This window comes from Staurois parvus, unplaced genomic scaffold (genome assembly GCF_062004578.1).
Source record: "Staurois parvus isolate SC_StPar_1 unplaced genomic scaffold, SC_StPar_1.0 ptg000155l, whole genome shotgun sequence".
Lineage (NCBI taxonomy): Eukaryota > Metazoa > Chordata > Amphibia > Anura > Ranidae > Staurois > Staurois parvus.
In genome coordinates, this window is record NW_028317951.1 from 13,495,876 (window position 1) to 13,523,645 (window position 27,770).

The window sequence follows — 27,770 nt, forward strand, 5'->3', positions numbered from 1 at the left end:
GCACATTTCTACAGTATAATGTAACATTATATTTAAATCCAAAGTCAATAAAAAAACTTGAAAAGAAATTCAGGCACCCAATTAAGTTTGCTTGCATGTTAGCATTTATTTCAGTGTATTCTTGATAAGATATATTTTATGTTTAACAACCATTTATATAACCGTGCGGATGCCAGCTCATTTTCTTTCCACACAGGTGGTCTGTTCAATAACAGATGTATCCCAAAATACCATTAACAAGACAAAAAAATTCCATCTGCTTGGCCATGTTCATAAAATCCTATATAATGATAGATTCCATATTGAAAAAAGGATTTACAGTATAGGCTCTTTTCTCATTGTAAACCATTAGTTTAAAACAGTATATGAGCCCAAGCAGAAGTACACTGAAAATTACCAGAAAACATTCACTGGAAGCTTTAATAAAGTATCATAAAACTCCATTTTGCAAACACTAATATTTCTGTATACGTAAACAATGAACTTCTTTTTACTCCCCTTTGGTCTGTTAAATATACAATTGAAAGTGCAAAAAACTGTGATCTTGTAAAAAATGCAGTGCTGTCCTGTGTCATATTGACTGTCTGTGTTATCTCAAAGAGTTTATTTAGCGCCTATAATCAGTGCCTATAATTTAGAAATTAATACAGTGAGAGTTGTGTTTAGCAAAAGAAAGTGGCCAGAGCTGACACCACTTAGTCCACAAAAATACTGTGTGATATCAGCCCACAATAGGGAACTCGTGAGTCATTAAAGGGATAAAACATGGTCAGATGTGCATGAAAATGAAAGATTGCCCAAGGGACTTTGCGAGTCACATTTTATTAGAGAGAAAGCATGTTAAAAACATTTCAAAAATCAACATACAAAACATATAAAGCTTATAGTGTATATACAAATAAAATTATAAAAGATCTAAATGATCCGCATGTTACATGATGACATAAAACAAGCTCTCTGCACAAAATATCGACACTGCTTCAGGAGACAACAAAGCTTGTAGATATACCATATGGAATGGTGTCTAGAAAGAGAGACCAGGTTGTTGTTTAAGAAAAATTAAAAATGTTTTTTCTTTTTGTATCTTTGCTACAGTGTCTATTCTCAGACGTATCCATCAGTACCTCGGACTGTATCCCTCTAGCGGGCAGATCCATACCCTATCACAGCTCCTGGCCAGGAAGGTCTCTGCTGGGTGGTTGTCTTCTAGTTGCCATCTATACATTTGGCAGGATTTACAGCCTCTTATTTGATCTATATCAGTTTTTGATTGGCTTGGTGGTAAGTTTTCATGTTACAATTTTTTTTATTAATTAACGACCTGGTCTCCCTTTCTAGACACCATTCCATATGATATATCTACAAGCTCTGTTATCTCCTGAAGAAGTGAACGATGCTTTGTGAAACGCATCAAGATTTTGTGCAAAGAGCTTGTTTTATGTTATCATGTAACATACAGATCATGCAGATCTTGTATAATTTTATTTGTATATACACTGTAAGCTTTATGTGTTTTCTACATTAATTTTGTGAATGTTTTTAACATGCCTGATAAAATGTGCCTCACAAAGTCCCTTGGGCAATCTTTCATTTTCATTATAACGGTATTGTGAGTCACACTTTAACCACATTCACTACAGCCTCTCATATTTGTTGTCATGGTCAGATGTGCATGTTTTGAAGAGCTGTACTACATTTTTTTTTTTTTTTGCCTTGACACATGCCTTGAGAAATGGCATGCAGAGTCTGTTCTAATTATCAGCCTTGTTTAGCAATCGTACTTCCTCTGCGGAGGTGCCAAGTGCTAGCTGCTAGGATAGAGAAAGGCAAGACAAGAAGCACTCTATAGGAATCTATTCAACGTGGGGAAAGTCTTTTGCCCCAAAAGCTAATGAACAGTTGGCTGCTATTTCCATCTGCTGTGACATTAATGTAACCCAGTTTAATACAAATGTTTTCTGTAAACAGAGAAAAAAAATAGCCAGGCCTCAAGTGCCATTGCTAGACAAGGTTCTGCTACTACTCCTAATGTTGTACTTACACCTTTGGGAAAGCTGAACCAGCTTAGAGAACTGCAGATCTTTCACTATCTTCTGGCAATGCCTTGGGTTTTATCCTGTTTTTATGTGTAATATTCTGTTTTTTCCTGTGACATTCAGCCTTGCCCTGCCATTCCATGCTTAGAGCTTTTAATGGTAGTTACAAATTGCAGCATACAGAATACCATTCCCAATTTGCTGTGTGTCTTTCAAACACAGAAAGGGGGAAAAAATCTCCAAGGGAAGTCAAGATGCATTTACTTGTCATACAGCAAATATAACAGGCCTGGGATGCAGCGAGGGTTGCAGGCTCACATAGGTTTGATTCATAATCATGCCGCTGCTAATACATTCTCCACAGATGCTTATGGACAGCACATTTGTCAACATGAAGGATCTTGACACCTACTGATCATAAGGCAGACAGCTCTGTAATGTTACTGCTGATCTCATAGCAGGTAATTCCATCCCAGCAGAGCAATGCTATTATCTAACCCAAGCATCTGAAGAATTAGCATTTTCAGCTTTTTTATCCTTCTATTTTTTTATTTATTAAAAATCAATTTTTTATCACACACATTCCGAATTCCAGAGCTTATAATCTAGTCTGACTGCTCTGAGTAAGAAATCAATTCAGTATTTGGATAGGTATAATGGGAAAATGTTTTGTGAATGAAAAATGACCTTTGCCCTTTAGGCTGATTAGCAATGACGAAAAAAGCCAACGGGTTACGACAGCACATATTATGGTTAGGAATAATAAGTACTTCACTAAAGATAATAAATATCTTTTATTTATATCCATTTAATACTCTACTCAGTTTCATTATCTAGAGGTATTAAATCACTTGACATTTTTGTGCTCTGAGTGATTCTAAAATCATAGCCCATTTACATGGGAAATAGCTCACAAAGCCCATTACAGTAATATCTATTGATAGCTGCAAGCCATGTTCAGGGCTGGTTTTATTTTCAATTACTAACATTACATATAAAGAGCTTCATAAGATCTGGCTCTAGTCTTGCCAGCACAATGCTGACCTCACATGTGCCTATGTAATATACACAGAGGCAATGCAATCTTTGAGTGTAATTATTAGAATGAGCCGCTTTGCCTTTCGAAATGTTATGGAATTCTTCCAGGCGGCTAGAAGAGGCTTGCCAATGATAAGTTGTAAGAGTTAATTTTCAAACATGCCCAGGGATTGTAACCACTTCCTGAGAAGCTTTGGACATTAAAATTAAATCAGCATTTTAAAACAAATTCCTCTACAACGAAGGGTGTTATGTTACAAATTATATGGATAATATATTCCAATCAATATCAACCACTTAGGCAAATTACAAGACATGGCTGTGTGTATATGACCACAGACATAAAGTTTTAATTGTGTATGTGTGTGAGTATATATATATATATATATATATATATATATACACATATATATGCACACGCTCATAGATACATGTAAATGTACGAGTTCTGTATCTAATTATCTGCTGAAACAGAGTACAGCATTCTTTTCAATCTTCTGCACTATTGAGATAAACAATCTGGATTCACTAACCACATGCTGTAACTTCAGTCAGTGTGATCCCTGACTCTTAACATGTATTGAGACATACAGGTCAAGCTAGGTTTTTGTTATGTGGCCTCTGGATTTGTTACTGTAACAGAAATGTGTAGGAAAATGTCCAGCTTAGTATAAAATTATAGTCACATTTCCCATCTGTCTTTTCTCTATGGCTGACCATACACGGGCCTCGGGTAAAATTTAAAGAATGCCTATAGCCAAGACTTTTTACTAGTTTGGTATAGAGTGGGGGAAGGTTAGAACCCCTAGGGCCAAGGACCCCAAAAGAGATTCTTCCCCTCACTTGCTGTCTTGGTGACACCTTTTTTAACTAAACAGGAAGTGAGGGAAAATCATCAACAGGGAAACCAACAACTATAAAACTTTAACCGGTGTTCTATTCCTTTCCCGCTTCATCCAAAACTAGAAAAAAATTATTTGGCTATATATACAATTTCTACCATTAGTAGGACTGTGTTTATAGGTGGCAGAAGCAAAGAGATGACTTTTTCTGATATCATTTTTGTCTACACTTATCAGAAGAAATTCACATTTCATACAAAATTTGTTTACACAATATAACAATATTTTTTGAATATTTTTTATTAAAATACATTATTAAAAAGTGGGAGTAAACTCCCTTTTTTGTTTTGTATATACAGCTAAGCCTATAATAAGGCTTACCTGAAGGTACCATAAATATCTCCTAAATGTGCACTGTTTAGGAGATATTTACATGTGAAGCAGCCGGAGAAGTCACTGGTGCATGTGTACTGCATTCTCAATGGACGGCAATGCATCTATTGAGAGAGCTGTGCCACAGCCGTGACTTCCGCACACATGCTGCTTGGCCAGAGCTGGCGAACCCAGAATGAAGACTGGGTAAAGATGGATTTCCTGTCAGCAGGGACAGGGTGCTGCTGGAGGGATCCGTTTCACAGGTACATCTCTCATAATGTGCTAGTATGTGGAACATACTAGCACATTGTGACATTGTCCTGCAGTGGGGACATTTTTTTTTTTTTTCTTTCAAATGCGGTTTACTATTGCTTTAAGATGATCTTAAAAGAAAAACAGGAACACATTTTGCTATTGTTATGTGATTCAAATGATTTTAAGGTAAATGACAATTATTTCCAAATCTTGCACTTTGAGTGGTGGTAGATATTTTTGCCCTGTGTATTAAAAATACCATTCAGCTAATAAATATCTCTCATTAGAAAATTATTTTCACACTTGTCTCCCATAATATCTGTTGAAATGCTATTTATATTAATTTGATATCTATTGAGTATTAAGTTAATCTTCCAAAAATCAGCCTGTCAATGCTCAGCATTACCCTTAAAACACAGCTGTTATCCACCCCAGTAGCAAGCATCTTAAAGAAGAACTTCACCTGGGTATAGGAAAATTAAAAGTCCTCATCTAGAAGTACTTTAGCTGCTGACTCTTAAGAAATACATACTTATCAGCCCATGAAGTCCAGCCTGTCTTCCAAGCAGCTTTTTAGGGCTTTCCACTTTCTGTATTGCCATTTTGTCTTCAGGAGCTGAGTGTCACTTCCTGAGGACTCATGACCAGCCCCCTACTTCAAATGCACAAGAGGGCGAATTTCTGTGAGATTTGTCCTGTAGCCTCCTGGGATGTGTAATGTTATCTCAAGAGCCTAAAGGGAGTAGAGGGGAGGGGAGGAGAGGGAGCCTGATAAAGGCAATATCCTGCTTTCGTAGGTGACGAAGCAAGAAGAAGGAGTGGGTATCACCAAGAAAAGATACTCATTCCCTGTGATTTTGTTACAGGCTGAGGACAGGAAGATTGTGATGGCAATTTTTATTTTTCAGTGAAATCCTGCTTCAGAGCAACTATATCTGAAAATACCAGTAAATCGTATTTTTATAGTTTTAGAAACTGCATGTTAGATTGCATGTAAAAATCAATAGAACTGATACAATAAATATAAGAGCAATGGGTGGAGAGGCATCTTCCATCCTCTGTAATAACTCCTTCCTCTTTGAAAAGAGGTGGTGCTTTTTTCTTTCCTCTCATATTGTTAATAAATGGAACAGATTCTACCATGTACAGAGGAAACTTTTCAAAATGAAAAAAAATTATGACAGTAACAAGTTTTTCTAAAATCAGACGTCAGTTGACGTCTGATTTTAGATAGCTCTAATTATTGCCAAAATGTAGCATCAGGCTGTCTTATTAGGGCAGAACCATTTGTGGTAATTTCCAACTAGGCATATTAGCAAATGTTAATTGGAAGCTACCACCATAATGTTATACAAGAAAAAGCTGCACCTGGTTTATCTATACCAGTGTTTCTCAGGTTTCCTAAGGTGTACATAAACCCTAAAAATGTATCCTCCTATTTGCTAGCTTAGGTCTGCTAAATGTATAATTGGAAGCATTTTGTTATATCTGTTTAAAAAAAAACTGATGATCAAAACTTTTGAACTGTCCCATGTTCCCTGAAGACACCCTATGTTTTTTCAAAGAGGCTTGAGATATATTGATTTTTTTTCTTTTAATTTTGCCTTGACATATGCTTTATGTGTGTATTGCTTTACAAAGGCCATTGCTTACTAAGTATCCCATGGTGTTCATTCAATTACTTACATGCATACTTTTACCACCAAGTACACTGATTATACATGTTTTTAAACAATCTGTTTTTCTGGGGGACACCCCACTGTGAAACCAAAGTATCTTGCCACCTTAAAGTATATTTTAGTGGAAAATGGTGAACTACATTTTCAGGTTAGGTCTCTATTGGTTATTGAATATCACATGTTGCTCTATACATCAATAAATAACCAAAACATGTCTACATTGGAAATTGGCATCTGTTCTATATTGTCTGTTCTAAAAATTCACTATTGTCCCTGTTTTTACAAATAAATCACTCACAACTGTGGGCAGGAGATAGACTTGTAATACTGTTATATGACTTTAGTATGAAATGAAATCAGTAAAAATAATATTACAACATCTAAAAATGGTTTTAACTGATTTTTCAATAACCAAATTAGATATGTTTATGTTGTCAAAAGAAAAAAATTCTTCAAATGTCTGCCTCACTTTTTATTTATATACATGTATTTGTTGTTATATTTAATCAAAACTCCATCATTAAAATTTGACTACTGCAATGTTTTGGAAAGACTAAAGTTCAACAAAAAGGTCACCTTCTCTCTAAAAGTGATGGATTGTCTGTATGATACTGAGATTATAATATAATTGATAGAGCTTTTCCACTAAGAAGTTACCTAAAATGAACTTTTGAGGAAAATGTAAATATATCAATATCTTTTGAGCAGGAAATAATTGTAGTAGGCGATCACATTCAAAACTATATCCTGCAGACATTTTACTATGTTTAGTTTGGGATACATGTGATATTATGGCATCGCACTGAATACCAAGCACTGTCATCAAACATATTAGCAACATTTATACCTATATACAGGGGCGGACTGACCATTTGGAAACTCGGGCACTGCCCGAGGGCCCAGGGTCAGTAGGGGGACCCATGAGATGCCCTGGTACCTTTTTCATAGGCTTTTTTGAGTTTGGGCAAGGACACAGGGGCCCCATGATCCCCTTTTGCCCGGCGGGCTCCATGAGTTGTCAGTCCGCCCCTGCCTATATCAAATTATACATAGAAACATAGAACAATGATGGCAGAAAAAGTGGTACATTGAGTCTGCCCTGAAGCAGGCCTTCACCAAGAAATAAAAATTGCCCTCATAACATACACGTAATACAGTTAACATTTTTCATACTGGTCACAAAAAAAAAATTACTTACCCACGTTCTTTGATCAGGCATAGGGAACTGTTAAAATGATTAAAAAAAGAAGTGTAAACTTTTAGGCTGGCTAGTCTGAGAAGATCAAATATGGTAATACAAATAATATCAACAAACAGAAATGCAGTATAGTAATATGCTGCAATGTCTGCTCATATTTAATTTTACCGCATTGTCATCAACAAATGTTTACAAAGGTTATTGCAAGGTGATAGCTACAGCCAGTAACCCATAGTTGCTATAATTAGTCCTAAAAATTAAAGATGATTGCCAATTGCTATTGGCTGCCGATAGTTGCTGCACTTTGCACATTGATCTTTGCATTATTTATTGAGTCTGTGTATTTTTTCTAGAGGAAATTTCAAAAACTCTGAATGCCCAGTCTTTGCAGCAGTGGGTTCCATAAATCTGTTTCTAAAATCGACTATGCTTTAAAAAACTGATCCAAGGATACTGTTTGGAACTCATGCACCATTAAGAATAACTAAGATGTGTAAGAAATTAATTATCTGCTATAGTTAAAATCAGACTGATTTGCTGTTTTGCAATTGTTTTTAAGATTTTGATATGTGGCTTTGACTAGTTAGTATAACTATACTGTATATCTCTGCTACTTTGTTCAAACTAGTTTTCATAATTGTCAAAATACAACACTTAAAATATTATCTGAGCAGATCTGAAATACACCGTATCCAAATTTATTATTATAGTGTAGAGCTAGTAATTGTTTTTCTAAGATTAGTAAAAGAAATGGAAATAAATGTAAAAACGATGCCACAGTAGGACAAACAACACAGCTATGCAATAATACAAAATTTCAGTTTCTGAAATATTTTTGGAGTTTACACACCATGGATTCTTATGAGAAACTGGCATTAATGCAAGTGCCTAAAGATGGCAGTGTTTACGATACTGAAATATAGACCAAAGCTAACACTTCAAATACATCCAGAATACATTTTTGAGGTTAGTGTAGGAATCTTGAGACACACAATAATATTAGGCGGTCCCTTCCTTGCAAATGAGTGCATACTTGGATGTGGACCAAATGCACTTTTAAAACTGTCCTTGCAAAAGTCTTCCAATATCACACTATTAGGTTAATACATTTTCTCCTGGCAAACAAGCCCGGCTGATGCATTTACTCCTTAGTGGAGAAAGGCCTCTTTGTTGAGAAGAGTGAGTGCACCTGTCTGGAGATGTCAATACATTATACTAATTAGAGAGAAGCTGTAAGTCACTTTCTACGTAATTCATAGCCTCCGCAGTTGTGTCTTGTGCATCCATAAAGGTAACATTTGCTGGAGATCCATTGCTGATTCAAGCAGGTCATGTTTCAAAACAATCTCATCTATTTTGAGCTCATTAACCATTCTATACACATCATGATAAAAAGTTTAACAGTTAAGTTGTCTAATCTTATAGGAGAAATAAGTCATTTTAAAATAAATAAGATAAATAGATATTTGATCAATTATTAAAGAAAGGGCTGTCATAGGTTTATTATGCCTAATATATAATGGTTTGTCAAATAGGATGTGTCAAATACTGTAGCTGCAACTTCCTCTGCAATACAGAGCTTTGAGTAAAGCTAGTGTCATGTAAGTAATTTGAGATAATTGCCCCATTCTGGTAACAGCTTCACCAACCAATATGTATTGGTTACAGTGATCACTTTCATTTTACAGGCCAGCTAGGTACAACCTAATGTGCTTGGGATGACTTTTATATAAGCTATCTCTAAAACAGTGGCAAATAGAAAATTGGTGATCACATAAAATGGCTAAATGATGCTTAAGACTACATCATAAATGAAGCTGAACACCTCTAATATTGGCAAATATTTAATATTTTAAAGCTATTAATGCACCAAATACATCTATTGATATTCATGCTCAAGTTATAAAAGTTGAAAAATAAGTACCGTACTGCAGCAGTGCTTCTTTCCATTATGCTGCTTTATATGCATTCCTGAATGTTCATTTTGTACATACCTGTGGATGGAATAAGAATCCAGGAGTAGGCCTTAAATATTTTTCTTTTAGAACTTCAAGAGGATCTAATAATTTCCTTTTTTCTACCCTAAAACAAGAGATAAACTTTAAAAAGTGGGGCTAGTACTAGTTTAAACATATGCCTGATTTATTTAACAACACTTTAAATATTTTTTCCATTAAAGATAATACATTAAGATATTTAAGATCTAAAGTATAGTATGCAGTATAAAGGTCAGTTGAGAAAGGCTGCATTGACCATTTCTCTTGATAGCTTACTGTTATATCCTCTGATGGAACTTAATTGTAAAACTGTTTTCTAGCATTAAAACTATATCTCAATGCTGGCTAAACACATATTCTACTTTAAAAAAAAACAACATACCAAGTTGGATAGCCATCAGTGTAAATTCCTGACAAATAGGTTTACTGAACTCTAATGAAATTATTGAATTTGTACAAAGTATTTGAATATTTCTCCAGTATTTTATTTTAAGTATTTTAAAATTGCCCAACTTATTTTGAAAAAAAACCATGACTACCTTTAGAATATGACTATGAATAATTTGAGTGTATGTCACTCAAAGGTATTTGAATTTAAAATAATTAAAGTTTATTTTATAGCTTTTTCTACTTTTTTTTTACAGATTGCCCCATTGTATTCATTTATATACATGTATTCATTTACATTTGTTCATGTATTCATTTATTGAGCCACACTTAATAAAATTCTGAATTCTATCTACAGGTACCTATATAGCTTTGTCAATTTACACAGCACTTTACATATATACTAACTCACATTTATACATACACATACTAGGGCCAATTTAGAGAGGAGCCAGTTAACCTACCAGCATGTCTTTGGGGTGAGGGAGGAAACCAGGGTACTTGTAAGAAATCTGTGCAGGCACAGGGAGAACATGCAAACTCCAGGTAGGCGGTGCCGTGGTTGGGATTCAAACCAACAACCCTTGTGCTGCTGGGCGAAAGTGCTAACCATTTAGCCACTGTGCGGCCCTATTGGTTCAACTGATCTTAAAGTCAAGGTTGGCACTGCAGTTTCTGCAATCAATACCATTTCTGGTTTCACAAAGATTACTACCTCATTTGCTGGGAAAAATCACTATTTTTATGTATTCAGTACCCATACCATGCAAGCAAGATAACATCAGTGATGTGGTACAAATGTGTTATGCCATTTTACAGATCATATTGTATATGCATTCTTTATAAGACATAGATATTTGGTACTGGGACTATAACTATAACTATGAACTATAGGTAATTGTCAATATCGTGTGTACTACTGGTATGTAACTATATTGCTCCTTAGTGTTAACAAACAAGAGAATGTTTTAGAAAAAAAATGGCTTTTTTATATAGAGAGATTATTTTGTTTACATCTACCTGTAGATAGGATCCATGAAGAAAGGTGCAGGTCTGGCATGTTGCAAACAGTGATCAGAATGTTTTGATTGAGCTACATCAAAATCTTTTTTGTCTCCAAATACATGGTTCTTTCTGGATGGGTCTGCTTGTTTTGTTGGCACAGCTCGACTTCTACTTCCCATACTCAAGTCCAAAGGCTGATCAGGACTGGAAGAAACTGGGGTTAGTGGCTTTGAGGGCACATTTGGTACCGTCTTTTCCTCCTTACGCTTCACGGTAAGATCAAAAGGAGACTCTGCATTACCCTTTTGCACTTTCTTTATTTCTTTTGGGGACTCTGGTTCCACTTTAAGAGGTGTGGGTCTTACATCTCTCTCTGGAAATGGGTATACGGATTGGGAAAATGCTGGAAAAAAAGGAAGCGGAAACATTGATGGGTAAGGTATTGATCCACCCTTTTTATCTGGTAGGCCTACAAGTCCTGTTGATCCAAAATACTTTTCAGCTATAGAGGCAATAGCTTTTATGGAGTCATTCACAGCTCCAGACACAGCAGTCTGTTCCTCTAAACATGGTGAGAAAACAGAATGACTGTTGTATTCTCTCTTGCTGTTTAACGCAGCAAGATTCTGCAGTGGGCTCAGTTTCTCTTTATATATTTTGCCATTTTCTTTGATTTTTTCCTTGTCACTTTCAACATCACTTTCAAGATCAGAGCCGGAAGTGGTCTCCAAGTCACTGCCACTTGGAGTGCTGACATCATCAAGGTCACTGCTTTCTGATTGGTCGCTAGTTTTGTCATGCGGCCGTTGCTCAGCATTATTGTCTGCTAAGTATTCTGTGGATTTTGAATCACACAGAGATGGGTGCTTACTCAGTGCTTTCAAAATGTCCTGTGTTGCCGGCAAGATCTGAGGTCTGTTCATATGGGGACTCTTGTTTATCTGGTCAACACTGGGAAGTCCTTTAATGGGGGAGCTGGCAGGGATTAGAGGAGGCCTATGATATAGACCTGAGGGGAAAAGACCAGGGAAACCAAAAGAGAATCCAGGAGCTGTAGGAAATGTAAGGCCAGCAGTATGCCGGCTAGCACCAAAGTAATCAGCAAGCCCTGTGTTTGCATGGTTCATATTGATCATAGAAGCCTTATCCAAAGATGGAGCCCCTGGAAGTGAAATTCCTTGACCAAATAACCCTCCAGCAGCAAAGTGATTCTTCCCTTCACAAAATCGTCTGTGCTTATTAAGTGATGATGTCGTGCTGAACATTTGTCCACAGTCTTTGCATTTGATTTGAGTCCTGCAGTCCGCATGCATACGTTTGTGTCGGCAAAGATTTGAAAACTGAGTGTAAGACTTATGGCACACTTCACCTGTTAAAAAAAAAATAAAAAAAATCAACAATTTAACTGCTATGTGCTTTTATAATTAGATTTTTTTCTAGACTAAAATGGAGACTGATATAGAACACAATTAGTAGAATGGTCCTAGAATAAATAACATAGGCCAGACTCTGAACCAGGTCAACTGCTTTCTAAAAAGGGGTAACTCTGAAAGTTGCGAACAGATAATGTATTACAGAACAATCACAATTAGTGTTACACTGATTGATGAATATTATATTTCAGAAACTGACAGGTCTGTTTAGAGCACCCATAGACACATTTTGATTGTTTGCAAAGAGGTGATCTAACTCATTTAATGAATTTTTATCACCACATGTACTGTTTAGAACCCATTAGGCTCCATGTACATGGGACACTTCTGAACACTGGAAACTGACTGCTGTAAAACGTAGGTTTAAAAACATCTGTTTAGCTGTTTGCATATCGCGTTTATGCAGATTTATGAGTGTTTGCGTTTAGAAGCGTTTTTTAAAGATAACCTCAGGAGATCTTCCAAAATGCCCAGAATGCACTGGAAAACAGTTAAAATTAACTATTTCAGACATTTTGAGAGACATAGAGAGAGCAGGAGCAGAGAGAGCAGTATTTGTTGAGATATGCTGTCAAATTATGGTGTACCAGGTCCATTTGAGTATTGGGAAAACACTTTGCATGCATTTTTAATGATGAAAAAAGGCTCTGGACAGCATCTGGAAATGGAAGAACTAAAAAAATTGTCCAAATGCAAACGCTTATAAATGCGGTTAGCCGCGTTTACATGCATTTACACGCGTTTGCAAGCCTTTGGTGTTTGAAACTTTGATAAAATCTACCCATGAATGAAAGTTTGGTGTGTTCAAAAAAACAACTGTAAACTCAACTGCCTGTAAACGACTGTAAACGACATAGTGTACATGGACACATAGGAAAACATTAGGGACAGTTCAGGGGCTGCTGAAAAAAATGCTGAACAGCTCCTAAACGTGAGTTTATCAGCTGCAGTGTACATGGAGCCTTACCTAAACCTACATACTTACAACACGGATAAAAGCAAGCACGGTTATAAACATTTACAGCATTCCTGATAATTAGCAAAAAAAGATAAACATAGAAAGAGCCAACTTTACTGGTGCAACCTCTTAATGAAACAAACAAAACACTTGTAAAAAAACAATTGATTGTTTATTACATATAAACATCACTTGGAACAAGCTTACCTCTACAAATCCAGGAGCATTGGATAACATTTTGGAGATGGGTGTTTGACTTTTGTGCCTAAACTGTGTTTCCCAGGATTATTAACTATTTTTCCAGTTTGCACCACATATTTTAGTTGATTGTTAAACTGGTTTGAATATGCTGATAATATAAAAAAAACTATCTCTTTGCATACCCTTAGGCAGGTAATAGATGATGAGATTTTGCAGGAAAGAAAACCACTAAATTCCCCCATCAACACTGTCAGTGTTAATAGGGGAATGCATCCCACTGAGCTATTCTGTTCCCCGGGCAGGAGGGAGTGGGGAGCTGTCTCTGCCTGGAGAACACAGTGATTATTGCTAGCAGCTATAATTGCATGTAAAAACCCTACAGGCTGGTTGTGCCCAAGTCGTACGACAATCAATTTGGGTACAGTCAGCTTGCCAATAGATGGTTCCAATCTCTGCCGATCCCCGCTGAACTGGTCAAGATTCAAACCTATGGCCAACTTAAGTCTAAATATCTGATATTTAAAGGGTTTAATTTACTAAAGGTGTAGAGGTGTAGAAGTTCCACTTAGCTCAGTAAAGACAGTGAGGAGTTGTACACTTTGATTAGCATTTCAGAATATTGTATGCTACAAAGTGAAAAGAGAAGCAGTCTCTTCTTGTCTAGTAAATTAACTCTAGAACATCCCATCATTCAGCCACCAGAGACAGAGGGGGAGATTTACTAAAACTGGAGCACACAGAATCCGGTGCATATGTGCATGGTAGCAGGTCAGCTTCTAACTTCAGCTTGTTCAATTAAGCTTTAACAATAAAACCTGGAAGCTGATTGGTTTCTATGCAGAGCAGCACCAGATTTTATATGCTCCAGTTTTAGTTTTTTGTTCATTTATAAAAGTGTTCATTTGAAAAGAGAATTATAGTAAATAAGGTGATCCTGTATTAATTTTGAATACCCAATAAGACGTAAGAGAAATAAAAAAAAAAAAGATTTTTGACAGCACATAATTGCAAAGAGAATGTTAGTGAGTAGAGTGATCCTGTGTTCACTTTAAATACCCAATAATGTGCCAAAGGAATAAAAAAAAAGATTTCTTTTTATAGCATATGATTGATTTGTTGAAGTGAATACAGATTCATTCTATTTATAAAGGTGAACATTTGCTATTATTTTAAAAATCAACCCCCATACATCAAAAGCAAAAATAGTATTCCATTACACTAGCAGAAAACACAGATAAAATGTGAAGTACTACAGGGTGGCATCAATGTCATATATATAGGCTAAAATGGTTGTAAAGGCTCAAGGTTTTTTACCTTCATGCATTTTATGCATGTGTGCAGCAGCCCCCCCCCCCCCCAGCCCCCCTAACACTTACCTCAGCCCCATCACGATCCAGCGAAGTGCATGAGAGCCTCAGCACTCAGGACTTTCCTTCATCATTGGCTAAGACAGCAGCAGGAGCCATTGGCTTCCGCTGCTGTCAATCACAGCCAGTGAGCCAATGAGGAGAGAGAGTGGGCATGGCCAAGTTGTGGCTCTGTGTGTGAATGGACACACAGAGCAGCGGCTCAGGACCGAGCCTGCTTGGGTTTATCCATAATAAACTGCTTATTCTGGGGGTACTCAGTAGGACGGAGGGGCCAAGACGACAGGCAGGGGGTCCCGAGAAGAGAAGGATCGAGGTTGCTCTTTGCAAAATCGTTGCACAGTATGATATGTTTTTTATTTTTAAAAAATGCCTTTAATATCACTTTAAACGACACCTAGATAACACTAACTCTTTTAGGGCAAACTGTGAAGCACTATAATATCACAGAGACCTATGAATACCAAATGCATTGCATTACTTTGACAATGCTTTTTCTTCTAATATAAAGAATTCTAAAGGAAAATTATCTTGCTACCCATAGTAAATACATTTTCAAATTATTTACTATTTCAAATTAGAAATTAATACAAAATACTGATTGGTTGTTATGGGGGGAAAAAAAGTCAGTTTCCCTTAAAACAATGCAATGATCACACACAGTTTTTACTCTTTCTGTAAATCTCACTACATCACATTTTAATGTATTGCAATGTGTACTCTTTCTTACTGTATTTTGATATTTACATTTTTAACGAGCTACCTTGAGGTAGCCATATTTATAAGAATTATGTATAAAAATGACCATTAAGAACTTCTAACAGTATGATTTAATAGTGACTATTCACAGCATTCAAAGACAGTGGTAGGTGTCATTTACAGGGAGTGTTGCTTGTACCTGCAGAGGATGTATTACAGATCACAATGTTCTCATCATTCACACATCAAAGACATATAACTATAAACAGTGAGCATTCCGAGACATTTGTATGAGTCCTTTTGCAGGGTTAGAGACCGGCTGACCAAACTGACAATAGCTCTATTTTAAGCATGTGAAGGAAACCAAATTGAATGTATCTCATCCTGCATTGCTGGTTCCCATGAACTGTAATCACGTCCCTGACTTCCACTCACACCAGGGCTAACCTTCCAGCACTTGGAAAACCCTTGTCCTTGACAATCCAGAGCATTTGCTGTCATCTTTCAAATATTTACCCTGGCATCACCTCATATTATAAATAGAGCATCACAATAAGAATACAAAGAATTACAGCAACATCTGCACTTCCAATTTACCTTCACCCAAAATCTGCCTGTAAATTCCACAAATCATAATTAAAAGAGCAATTGTCATTTCTGCTCATCTCTGATTTTTAAAGTGTTACTAAACCCACAACAGTAAAATCAGTCTGTGTATGCAGTAAAGCATGTTTGTTATACTCACTGTGGAAGCTAAGGGGTTAATCCTCTGCATTGTGTAAAAAGGCCGTTTGATCCTTTCTTCTCTGTTCCTCCCGTTTTTCAACAGACCACCTCTTATCTCCAGACTGAACCGTAGGGCATGTACATGCTCAGTTTGGTGTGTATTGCTAGAAAGGTTTTTTTTTTCTTGGCAGAGCATGTGATTAGCAAAGGGCCAATCAGCACTGTCCAGACAGAGGTCAGGGAATTTCCATCCTCCTAGAGCAGAAAGAAAACTCTTCCTACAAGCTTTAGCTAGTGCTGGGCTGGAAACAGATAGAAGTCACAAGATTGCTCTAACTGCTGCTGAGAAAAGGTATTTAGCAGTTTATATTTACTAAAATAATTGCATTTCCATGTTGTGTGTACTGTGGGAGACCAAATATAGCGAATGCGGGGTCCTGGGTTTAGTAACACTTTAAGAACTGGCTGACTAGCTGAATCAATAGAATTTGGGATCATCCTAGTTCATGCACTGCAGAGTAAATTATTGTTCCTGACGTTAGGGATAAAACACATTCATTTCTTTTCACATGTAGGGTATTTATTTTACATTTATACTCATATTCAGTCCTATTATAGGGAACAAAAAATGTTGTAAAGGCATTTATTGGACCCACCTTCATTTTAAAATGATCACTTCTTAGAAGTCTACTTTGTTCATTGACTAATGAGACAATACAAGAAAAAGCCTTAATGGTTACTTGCTAATGACAGAACAGTAAAAATGCTATTATACTAATTAAGAAGATTAAATCCACAGAGAGTGAAGGGACAGGCAATGTATTATATTCCTTTGTGGTGATTGGCCTCACACATTGCAGAAGAGGGGATTCTGCATTAATGTGGCCTTTGAGCAGTTTTGGAAAACAGAACAAGTCTCTGTGAAATTACCCTGTACATAATATTTGGCTTTAAGTAAACCAGATGGGCTAATAGTTTCCATACAGTACACTTAACCAACAATAGACACTCTTCTTCTGTCCCGCCACCTCCAGTACTGATGTTCAGATGTTAGAACGTACATGATCACATCCTTTATCATCTTTCATCACTTTGCAACAACCACTACCACTTAGACAAATCCAATGCCCCCGTGAGCATTATCCTATCAACATCTAGCGTGCTCAATTTGTCATTTTTGGGGAAGACTGGAATAAGATAGCAGTCAAAATTGCATATTTTCTGCTTATTAAACACATTAAGCAGTCAGCTGAATATTCCAGACCAATTATACCATGTGGTTTCTATTTGGAGGACCTGAACAGTTTGCGAAGGCAGTGAGTAATTACCTTTGTTTCGGTGAGCCTTTGCTCATGTTTGAACAGAATAGTGTAATAAGAGACAGTTGCCATAAACAGACTGGTGTGCTGTACACTGTGTGTGGCCCTCGGATGGAAACAGATAGCACCTTAGCATGTAAAACACTTTCACTGCACAACTTTTCAAATTATGTAATCACAGGAAGAAAGGATGGAATTACTGGGATGTTTGGAACATCCCAGAACATGTAACGTGAATGATCTGAAGCATACGAGCATATTATTAAGTATACAACATGCAGAACTCATCCAATATATCTTGAGGCCACTTTTTGAACATGGGGTCATCCAAGGAACCTCTACAGGAGAGCAGTGACTATAACACCCAACAGTGACTATAACACCCATTAATGTTGCAGTTGTCAATCATTTTAGGCATAGCGTTGAAAGACTTAAAGAAGAAGTCTATTAAGGTGGTCATAAATCCTTACACATACCTAGTGAAGTGACTAGCCTCAGGTGATACACACAGATGAAACAAATCCCATAACATAATTTGTACCTGTTTATTTTTTTTCTACATCCATTTAAAGCCTAGAATTTACATAGCTTTTCTGATCTTCCAGAGGCAGGGGGCAGGGATCTAGTGTCACACACTGCACAGCTCAGAGAGGAGAGCTGAATGTAATTTGAGATCTGAGTGGAAGGAAGGGGCACACCCCCCTCTACACAATCTCATAGGGAAACATACACAACTGAGACTGTCAATCCCAGGCTGTGTGTTGCAGCTCCCCTCCCCTGCCAAGATCTCTTGGAGTTTGCACAGCCTGTCAAAAATGACTCATGCAGGTAGCAAAGGAACCAGACTGCATACAGAAATCACAGTCAGTGCTTTCAGAAAAACAAAAGCAAGATAAACATTTCCTAAATCTGTCTCAAAGCTGGGCACCTTATGGCCTGAGCATCTCGAGCCATGTACTTGATAACAGTTGTTAACACTGCTTCCCTTGATAAAGCACCACTGCAGAAAGAAGAATATGGCATGTAAGTAACCCTCAGTCCTGTGCCTCCATTCTATGGTGCAATGCTACTTGTCTCTGCTAACAGCAAAAAACACAAACATGGAATAAACCACATGCCTGTGCTAGTGTAACCTGCACTGTAGCTGATAACTGCTGTGGAATGTCTTTCTTTGTTCCTGCTGTATTATCCTTCTGCAGTGTCGACAGGGTTAAACCAAATATTCATTAATGAAAAAGTGCAGCAGCTACTTTTAAGAAGATCACTTTGCAATGCTCTTCAGTAAAATGTCTCCAGTCTTGGTTGGGTTTGGGGGGCGGTGATTGGTTGATGCAACAGAGCAAGCAGAGAGTGAACTGGGCTGCTGGAGAAAGGGAGCTCTGTTGTGCCACCTTCCTTCATAATGCAGGGAGGTAGCTATTGTTGGGATCATGTGCTGCTGCATTCATTTCCTGTGTTGAACAGCTGAAAGAATGCACCACAAGGTTGCAGTAAAGGGGGAACAGTGGTGAGTGACCAATGTTTGCTGAAGCTTTCTGATGCTGTACAGCCCAGGAGAAGAGTACTGATCAGAGGCTGCTGTCAGCATATTTTGTGCAATGTTATATGTGAGGAGACAGAGTCCGTACTGGGCATTAGTGGTTCACTTGCTGCATGCAGCAAGTGACTGATACTATCAGCAGACCCTTGACCATCAAGGGAGGAGCACTGGCTACTGCTGCTGGCTTCTAGCTTGCATGGGAGGACCCTTTGCAAACCTACATGAAAATGACTTGAGTTCGGAGAGTGCCTATGGTGGTGAGAGACCTCTTAGATAAGTATTTTCCTTGTTTCCTGGTTCCACAAAATAGTTCTGCCCCAGTGGGGTTGTTTTAACTATTTGGGAACAATCCAGTGCCCCTCTGGATTACAAAGACTGTACTGGAGAAAACCCCTACCACTCGTACGACAGGAAATGAGGGACTGTCTCAGTAGGATTGAAAGAGAGAGATCATAAGCAATTTCTATCCTTGTCTGACTTGAGCTGGACTTTTAATGAATTAGAGCATGGGTCTGGAGACCAGAAGGAGGTTCACTGGGATTGGTAAGAGACAACATCATACAAGCAAAAGTTAATCTGCGGTCTGCTGGGAACTGTTGTGCTTTTTTCAAGGGCCCCAACTTTGCCGGCCAATTTTTTTTTCATCATTCACTGATCAGCATGACAGGTTATAAAAGCCTATACAGGGACAAATTTGTTATAAGATTCAACAACAATTCAATGGCCAAGAATGATAATTAAATCCTTTTGCATAGCAAAATTATGGTTTAAAAAATAGTGAATGTCTGCAGAATTCTTTATCCACTTGCTGGAAAATAATTGTTTGCAGGAGGTAATTTAGTTTGTTATCAATGCATACAATTGTCTGATAATTAAAGTGTTACTAAACCCAGGACCCTGCATTCACTATATCAGGTCTCCCACAGTACCCAGAACATGGAAGTACAATTATTTTAATAAATATAACCTGCTAAATACCTTTTCTCATCAGCAGTTAGAGCATTCTTGTGACTTCTATCAGTGTATAGCCGATCACATGTTAAAGCTTGTAGAAGGAGTTTTGGTTTTGCTCTAGGAGGAGGCAGAGCCCCTTACCTCTGTCTGGACAGTGCTAATTGGCCCTGTGCTGATTACATGCACTCTGCCAAGCAAAATAAACCTCTCTTGCAATACACACTCTCTGAGCATCTGCAGAGTGTCTTCACACAATATGTTTTATCAGGAGATAAGAGGGGGACACTGGAAGAAGGGGAGGATCAGAGAAGTCAAGATCAAACAGCGTTTTTTCCACAATGCAGAGGATTACCCCTTAGGTTCCATAGTGAGCATAACAAGCATGCTTTACTGCATATACAGACTGATTTTACTGTTGTGGTTTAAGTGTACAGAACACTTTAAGTGTACAGAAAACAATAGGCAGTCTGGAAGGAATATGCTAGTGCTGAAAACACAAATGATTTAAAACTATTACTGACTACCTAAAATAATATGACTCATACAGAATGATAGCATAATATGCTATTGTTCATTCACTTGTAGGCCATTTGTGTAATTCCAATAAATCAAATCCTCAAACCTCACAAATAATTGGCCTGCCTACTGCTAGCATTCTTTGCATATCTGCAAACTGGGTAAATTAAAGAAAGGTCCTCTAAATTAAGTTCATTTCTATCAGCTATTTGAATGTGTTAAATTCATCACTGTATTGGTTGTTCATTACAGTCAGCAGGAGTATCTCAATGAATAGGCTTCTGTTTAGTCATGAGGGATGTTCCTACAGGATGTTCCCATCCTTTGCTTCCTATTTGTTAATGTCTTGTAGCACAAATAAAAACAAAAACAAAGCTTAAAGGAAAAAACAATGAAAATGTTACTTACATACAAAGGGCTTTACACTACTGTGGATGTGCTTGTGTTGCTTAAGACCTGATGAAGTTGCAAAAGTTTTACCACACTCTGAACAGGCATGGGCCCGAGCTCCAACATGTTGGGACCGTATGTGCCTTTGGAGGTTGCTGGGATCCGTGAAAACCTGCTAGGAAATGAGTACACGTTAGTCGGGTCTTCTGTAAAAAGAATGATGATGTCTCCTCTTGACAATAGTAGTTCATTTTAAAGCAGAACTGTAGACACTTACTTTTAGATATTGTCACAAAATATAATTCCACGTTGTGTACTTCAAATGCATTCACAAAACCAGTTATTACATTGAAAAGTAGCATTGCACTGTGCTGCACATAACTTGTACAGACAGCAGAACTTTGGGAGGGACAAAGCAGGCCCCACCCCTTACAGGCTTCCTGTAGAAGTCAACAGGTAGGGGAGGATACAAGACTAGTCATGATTCACAAGGAGAAAAATCAGAGGTGACCAGTCATTATTATAGGAAGCTCCTGCACAGAGGCTACATTTAAAAAATGCCCAAAGCACACCAAGATTCACGTAAGTATACACATGACTCTTGTATTCAGATAATGCTTTGCTGCTGTCAGACATATCCACCTTTCTGATGGTTTACCGGCCACCGCCATGTACTTCTCTGGCTTCCACTTGTCCAACAAATACAATTTAAAATACTAACAATATACAAAGCCAAACACAACTCTTCCCCCAGCTACAAAACCAACCTAATTTCCAATTATCGCCCAAACTGTCCTCTGCGCTCCTTCTAAAACCTCATGCTATCTAGATCCTCCATCACCTCCTCCCATGCTTGTGTCTAGGACTTCCCTCAATTTTGTCTGGTCATCTCCTTCTCTGTCTTCCTTTTAGGCGGTCCATGAGAACTCATCTCAGAGAAGACTATCCCTCCTATACCTAAAAACTGAATCTTCTCCATCAACTCATCACTTTCGGTCATTACCTTTTGTGTCACTTGTTCACCCTTTTACTTAGTAAGCTTTCACAAGCAAGGCCCTCCTAAACCTTTTGCATTGAACTGTAACTATATTACATAGTTGCATAGTTAGTCTGGCTGAAAAAAGACAAAAGTCCATCCAGTTCAACCATTAAAAAAAAAAAGTTATAATCCTATACCTACAGTTAATCCAGAGGAAGGCAAAAAAAAAAACAGCAAAGCACGATCCAATTTGCTCCTACAGGGGAAAAAAATCCTTCCTGATCCCCCGAGAGGCAATCGGATATTCCCTGGACCAACTTTACCTATAAATGTTAGTAACCAGTTATATTCTATGTATCCAAGAAATAATCCAGGCCTTTTTTAAAGCAATCCACTGAGCTGGCTAGAACCAACTTTTGAGGGAGTCTATTCCACATTTTCACAGCTCTTACTGTGAGGAGTGCCCCCTTGTCATCTGTGATGACCTCAGGGAGAATAGCTCTACACCAAGTTCACTATATGAACCATTGATGTATTTATACATGTTGATCATATCCCCCCTTAATCTCCTCTTTTCAAGAGAGAATATATTCAGTTCCTCTAATCTTTCCTCATAGCTGAGCTCCTCCATGCCTCGTATCAGTTTGGTTGCCCTTCTCTGTACTTTCTCCAGTTCTCCAATGTTTGTTTTGTGAATTGGTGCCCAAAACTGAACTGCATATTCCAGATGAGGTGTTACTAATGATTTGTACAGGGGTAGAATGATATCTCTCTCTCTGGAGTCTATACCTCTTTTAATACAAAAGAGGATTTTGCTCGCTTTAGAAACCGCAGCTTGGCATTGCATGCCATTATTAAGCTTGTGATCTACCAGAATTCCCAGATCCTTCTCCACCATTGATTCCCCCAGTTGTACCCCCCCTAGTATGTATGATGCATGCATATTCATAGCCCCCAAGTGCATAACCTTACATTTATCAACATTAAACCTCATTTGCCACATAGTTGCCCAAATAAACAGTGCATTGAGGTCGGCTTGTAACTTGAAGACATCCTGTAAGGACGTTAGTCCACTGCACAGCTTGGCGTCATCTGCAAAGACTGAAATATTGTCCCCTTTTATTTTGTAAAGCACTGAACAAATTGTTAGTGCTATATAAATCCTATATTATAATAATAACCCTGGAGATCAGCTCTAATTACTGCAGAATTCTGAATAACAAACCACTGCAGGTGGTGGCCATTTATGTTTCTTGTTATTCCAATATAATCACATGGAAATGTAATGAATGTGCATGCTGCTTGCTGTACCAGTAGGCTCATGGCTCAACATTTAGACGTAGACAGAAGTTTGCAACACAATAACAATGTGCAGCTTGAAACCCCCTTTTTCAGCTCACCAATGGTGTATGCTGACAAATTCCCAGGCTCATACAAGCCAGCATGTCATATATTATGAAAAAAAAAAGATTAGGCCACAAAGCACACTCTGATGTACAACTTTATTGATCAGAATGCCTACTCAAATCCATACTAACCCACTCCTCTAGTCTTTCTTTTATTGGATGAAAATATACATATCCATATTTTATGGTTCGGGGGTTAATAATTTGGAAGTTATTCAGAAAACTAGGTAGAAAGCTTGTCTCATACAATGAAATGACCAAACACAAATTCACATTACCTTGGAGCAGTTCTCACATTCATAGTGCTTTCCAGTATCATGTGACATTTGATGGCGAATCAAGTTAGACTTCCAGTTAAAGGCTTTGGGGCACTGGTCACATTTATACTCCCTCTCCTCTGTGTGGGACAGTAAGTGCTTGTCCAGGCTAAGGACAAAAAAACAAAGGTGTGATATATGAAATCGAACAACTTTATTGCTAAGACTGTATGAACATATGTGCAAGGTTGGTTGTCTGAGTGAGTTATGATGAAACAAGTGAAATGATCAGACATTCTTTAATAAATAGATACCTGTTAAATCCCTGTAAGCAAGCCTATTGCGGGTGAAATGCATTTGGAAAGTGTGGCTTGTTGGGTGGAGACAGCATGTATGTATGCAACCATCATGTTTTATCATACATTCTGGTGACCTGCTGGGGTACCCGCTGGAGGGTAGCCTTGCCTGTTGTGTGCAGGATAACCTGAGCAAGTGGGCTCTTCAAATGTTTTTGCCCTCTGACTACTTTGAATAAATTCATGTCATGTCAAAGTCCCAGTGCCTCTTGGATGCCTTTTTCTTTTAATGGAGACCATCATGTTTTATGGAATAAAGCAGTATGAGGATTTTATGACAGAGTGCGACTCTCATCCAGTATGTAATCTCATGTTCCAGTGGAGATGTCTCATAGGGGTCAGCACCATGAATAGCCATGAATGACAAGTGGAGGAGGTTTGGAGCGGTGCTATATATGGTGGCTATGTTTTTTCTATACATGTACATGAGACAGAAATTCAAACGTATTATAAGTAGACTTTGCTGCTAATTCCCTTGTCTCACTGATATGGTCTGCCTAAGTGAAAGAACAGACACTCTGTAGTCTCCAATACTGTAGTGTGCATGACATAGCCTGAGACTAGTTTGCAAGCTCCTAATGGAGCTCACAGCATGGCAAAAAAGAGGTACTATTCTATTCAAAAGCATAACATGATATGATATTGTGATATTGTGTCCTATGCATTCATATAAAGTATGGTTTTAGGAAAATGTTTTTCCAGTTTAGCCTCAGTTCACACTGAACCGCATATGAATTGGACACAAACCGCACTGCATACTTGTTTAATGCACATGTTATTCAGGGCGGTGCAATTTGAGCCCATTCATTTTGAATGTGCTCAAAGGACATCACATCTCACAAAAGTCATGCATGAACCAATTTTGAAACCGCACTACAACTGGGTCACATGGTCATTGCGCACCATACGATATGGTACAGGCAAACATACTGCCTTTGCAACCTGCCTTTGGGGTGTCGTTAAGATTGCACTGGCACCCACTGCAGGTCGCAAGGGCAGTGCAATTTGAATGCGGTGTAGGAAATGTGCACAGATCACGGGTTTACCATGCCACATTCTAGTGTGATCCTAAGCTTATACACAACAAAGAACTTAAAACTGCTTTATGTAGCTATGCAAGCAGATTATCCAAAATAAGTGGACAGAAAAAAGAACTACATTCATACTATTCTGTGGTATGAAGTTGCAATGATTAATATCCCTAAAAAATGGCAGCAAAGACATCTGTTTCAAGGTTTGGATAGGATGAGGAAGTGTTACAACTTCTGTCGGGTTTATTTTACTGTGTCTAATTGGGAGGATTTCTCCTCACTTCAGGTGCTAGTACACAAAAAAGAGTCAGCTGAAAATTCAGCAAGTGATGGAAAAGCCCACCTTTGGCTGACATATGTGTCCCTACTGATAGATTGCCACTCTACTCCTATTCCAAATCCTATTCAACTATAAATATCTACATCACCCTTCAATTTCAGTTCTGGTTCAGTTCTACTTTATATTCAAATATTTTTTATTAAAGGATTTTCAATATAAAAACACTGTACAATAATGTTGATATGATAGAAAAAGGTTCACATTCAGGTATAGCAGTCAGTGTATGTAAGAGGGTCCCCACCAATTGGCTGGGGAGGCTGTGGACTTAAGTCGCGCTTACATGAGAGGTATGCTCAGATTAGAGTGAACCGTGTTGGAGTGGAAGTTTGGTTTATATTGGAAAGGGGGCAGAGGGGGGAAAAGAGGGGAGAAGAAGGCACTAGATAGATGTGTGGGTCATAGAATGTAGTTATTTTGAGGTTATCAGGGATGAAGTTCTACTTTAATGGTATATAACAATGGATAAGATACGTTTCCAAAACAATCCAGTTTACTGGAAATTATTCTTTCAATCACTATTTGAAATTTAAATTGTATATATGCCCAAACCTTTACTCTTTGGATAGATTATGGAATGGTTAAACCCATGAAAGTTTGTTTTTTGCTGTCTGTGAACCTTTAGGGAAATTTCCATTCCATTCCTGTCCCAAAGAAGTAACAGGTAGATAGAGGAAATATACAAAAGTAAGGAGAATCCGCTGTTGGACAGTTGTCCCCATAACAGATATCTTCATTGGAATAAAGTGTAACTAATGTCCCAAAAATTCACACCTCCACCTTCCAATGATACAATTTACATCCCTCGCCAGTCACTGTCTTCTTCTCACAGGCTGCTTATAGGCCTCTTAATTGACCAGCGGGGAATAGCATCATCCCACACATGCACTTGGGAGTCAGACAGTCACAGAGCCAGAGTGTGCGCATGCGCAGCGAAGTATATATTAATTAGATGATTGCAAGCAGGCATGTAAGGGTGTGTTATTGCAGAAGAGACAAATAATGTATCTTCTGCAATAAAGAGCTGGCCGCCCACAGTTTTTTTCTAAGTTAGATTTCACTTTAACTTGTACTTGAGACAATTCTAAAATTTAGCTTTCCTCATCACTTCTTCTTTGATGACAATGGTCAGCACCATATAGAGAGGGGCAAATCTCCCAATGGGGACACAATAAGCAATCAAAACTTGACAAAGGGACACACTTTTCCTCACCTATTTTTAATGAATGCATTGGAATTTATTCTCTCCCAGGATATCCCAGTTTAAGGAAAAGATTTTATATTAGGTATATAAAATTATATCTGACCTTTGCATATCTGGAAAGACTTGATCACATTCTTTACACTCATGGGAGTGCTGGATCTCAATGAGGTCACTGTCTTCATTTAGATTCTGCTGAAAGTTATCCTCCACCAGAGAAAATGCAGAGTGGGGTGTACTACAGGGAAACTTCTGGTGGTCATTCAGCTCAGCCTTGGACTCAAACAGCTGATCACACTCTTCACAACGATACTGACACTCCTCTGTATGACAAAGTAAATCATCACTGCAAAGTCATAGAAATCTTACAGAGTTTAGAAGTACAGCCCATCGCAGCCCAAAAAGATTCAAAAGAACACTCCTCAGAACAAACCACACAAAACAATAAATTAAAATGGATGACACTATTATATTCTTAATCTCTAAAAATAATCCATATGCATCTACTCTACTACACAATGGTCCCATAATCGATTTTTTCATGAAATTGTTTCTTACTGTGTTTTTCTGCCCCCTTGTAATGTCCTCTATGAGTTCCCCAACCTCTCTTTCCCCCCCACACTTCCATTTGTTTAGAACAAACAGTGCACAATAGTTGCAATCATGTACACTCCTCTATGCACACTATAAATCCCATAGTCCCTATTTTCCATCAATATAATAGGGCCATGGTAGAGCAAAGGTAGACACCCTTTAATGGAAGTCATATCACAGCAGTAAAAGGAAAAAAGGAATTTGAAGATTTAGAGGAGGCTGAGAGCAATAGAAGGTACTTTTCTGAGTTAAGAATACATACTTAAACAGATCTTTTCTTTTTAGAGCAGAGGTTTGTATCCCTTTAATCATCTAGGGCCTTATTTGATAAGATAAGTGGAGAACTACAGTGTGCCGTAACCCACAGAAACCAATTATAGTTCATGTTTGGTGTATTATGGCATTAGACTGATAAGGTTAATCAGTGATTAGTTGCTGTGGGTAACTGTTTACCACTGCTCTTTGTACTAAGCCACTAAATTCAATCTTTTGTGCCTGACTTAATGGATGACTTTCTTCCTCTGGGTCACACCATGTGGGCACTAAACAATGGAGGATAGAGTGGCGCTTACCATGAATGTCAGGAGCCATTGTTGCATGAGTATAATCTTCGCTCTTCATAAACAATAAGAGCTCCTCGCCTGGCTCAATGTCAGCTACAACTCTGTAGAATAACTGTAAAAAAACAGATTGT

At 37.9% G+C, this 27,770-nt stretch overlaps 1 protein-coding gene across 2 annotated transcripts in view; it reads right to left on the bottom strand.

The window, feature by feature from the left end:
- Window positions 1–27,770, bottom strand: part of MECOM (MDS1 and EVI1 complex locus) — a 72,693-nt gene that overhangs the window by 18,692 nt on the left and 26,231 nt on the right. Inside the window, exons 3-9 of one of the 2 annotated variants that reach the window (XM_089675472.1) lie at window positions 27,649–27,751; window positions 26,589–26,805; window positions 23,579–23,726; window positions 20,934–21,090; window positions 10,828–12,181; window positions 9,418–9,505; window positions 7,424–7,450 (exon numbers count right to left, since the gene is read on the bottom strand). In XM_089675472.1, the coding sequence (XP_089531598.1) occupies window positions 7,424–7,450; window positions 9,418–9,505; window positions 10,828–12,181; window positions 20,934–21,090; window positions 23,579–23,726; window positions 26,589–26,805; window positions 27,649–27,697 (2,040 nt within the window). In that variant the 5' untranslated portion in view covers window positions 27,698–27,751. The remainder of the gene's footprint in view (window positions 1–7,423; window positions 7,451–9,417; window positions 9,506–10,827; window positions 12,182–20,933; window positions 21,091–23,578; window positions 23,727–26,588; window positions 26,806–27,648; window positions 27,752–27,770) is intronic. The other variant, XM_089675470.1, reaches the window with a different exon arrangement.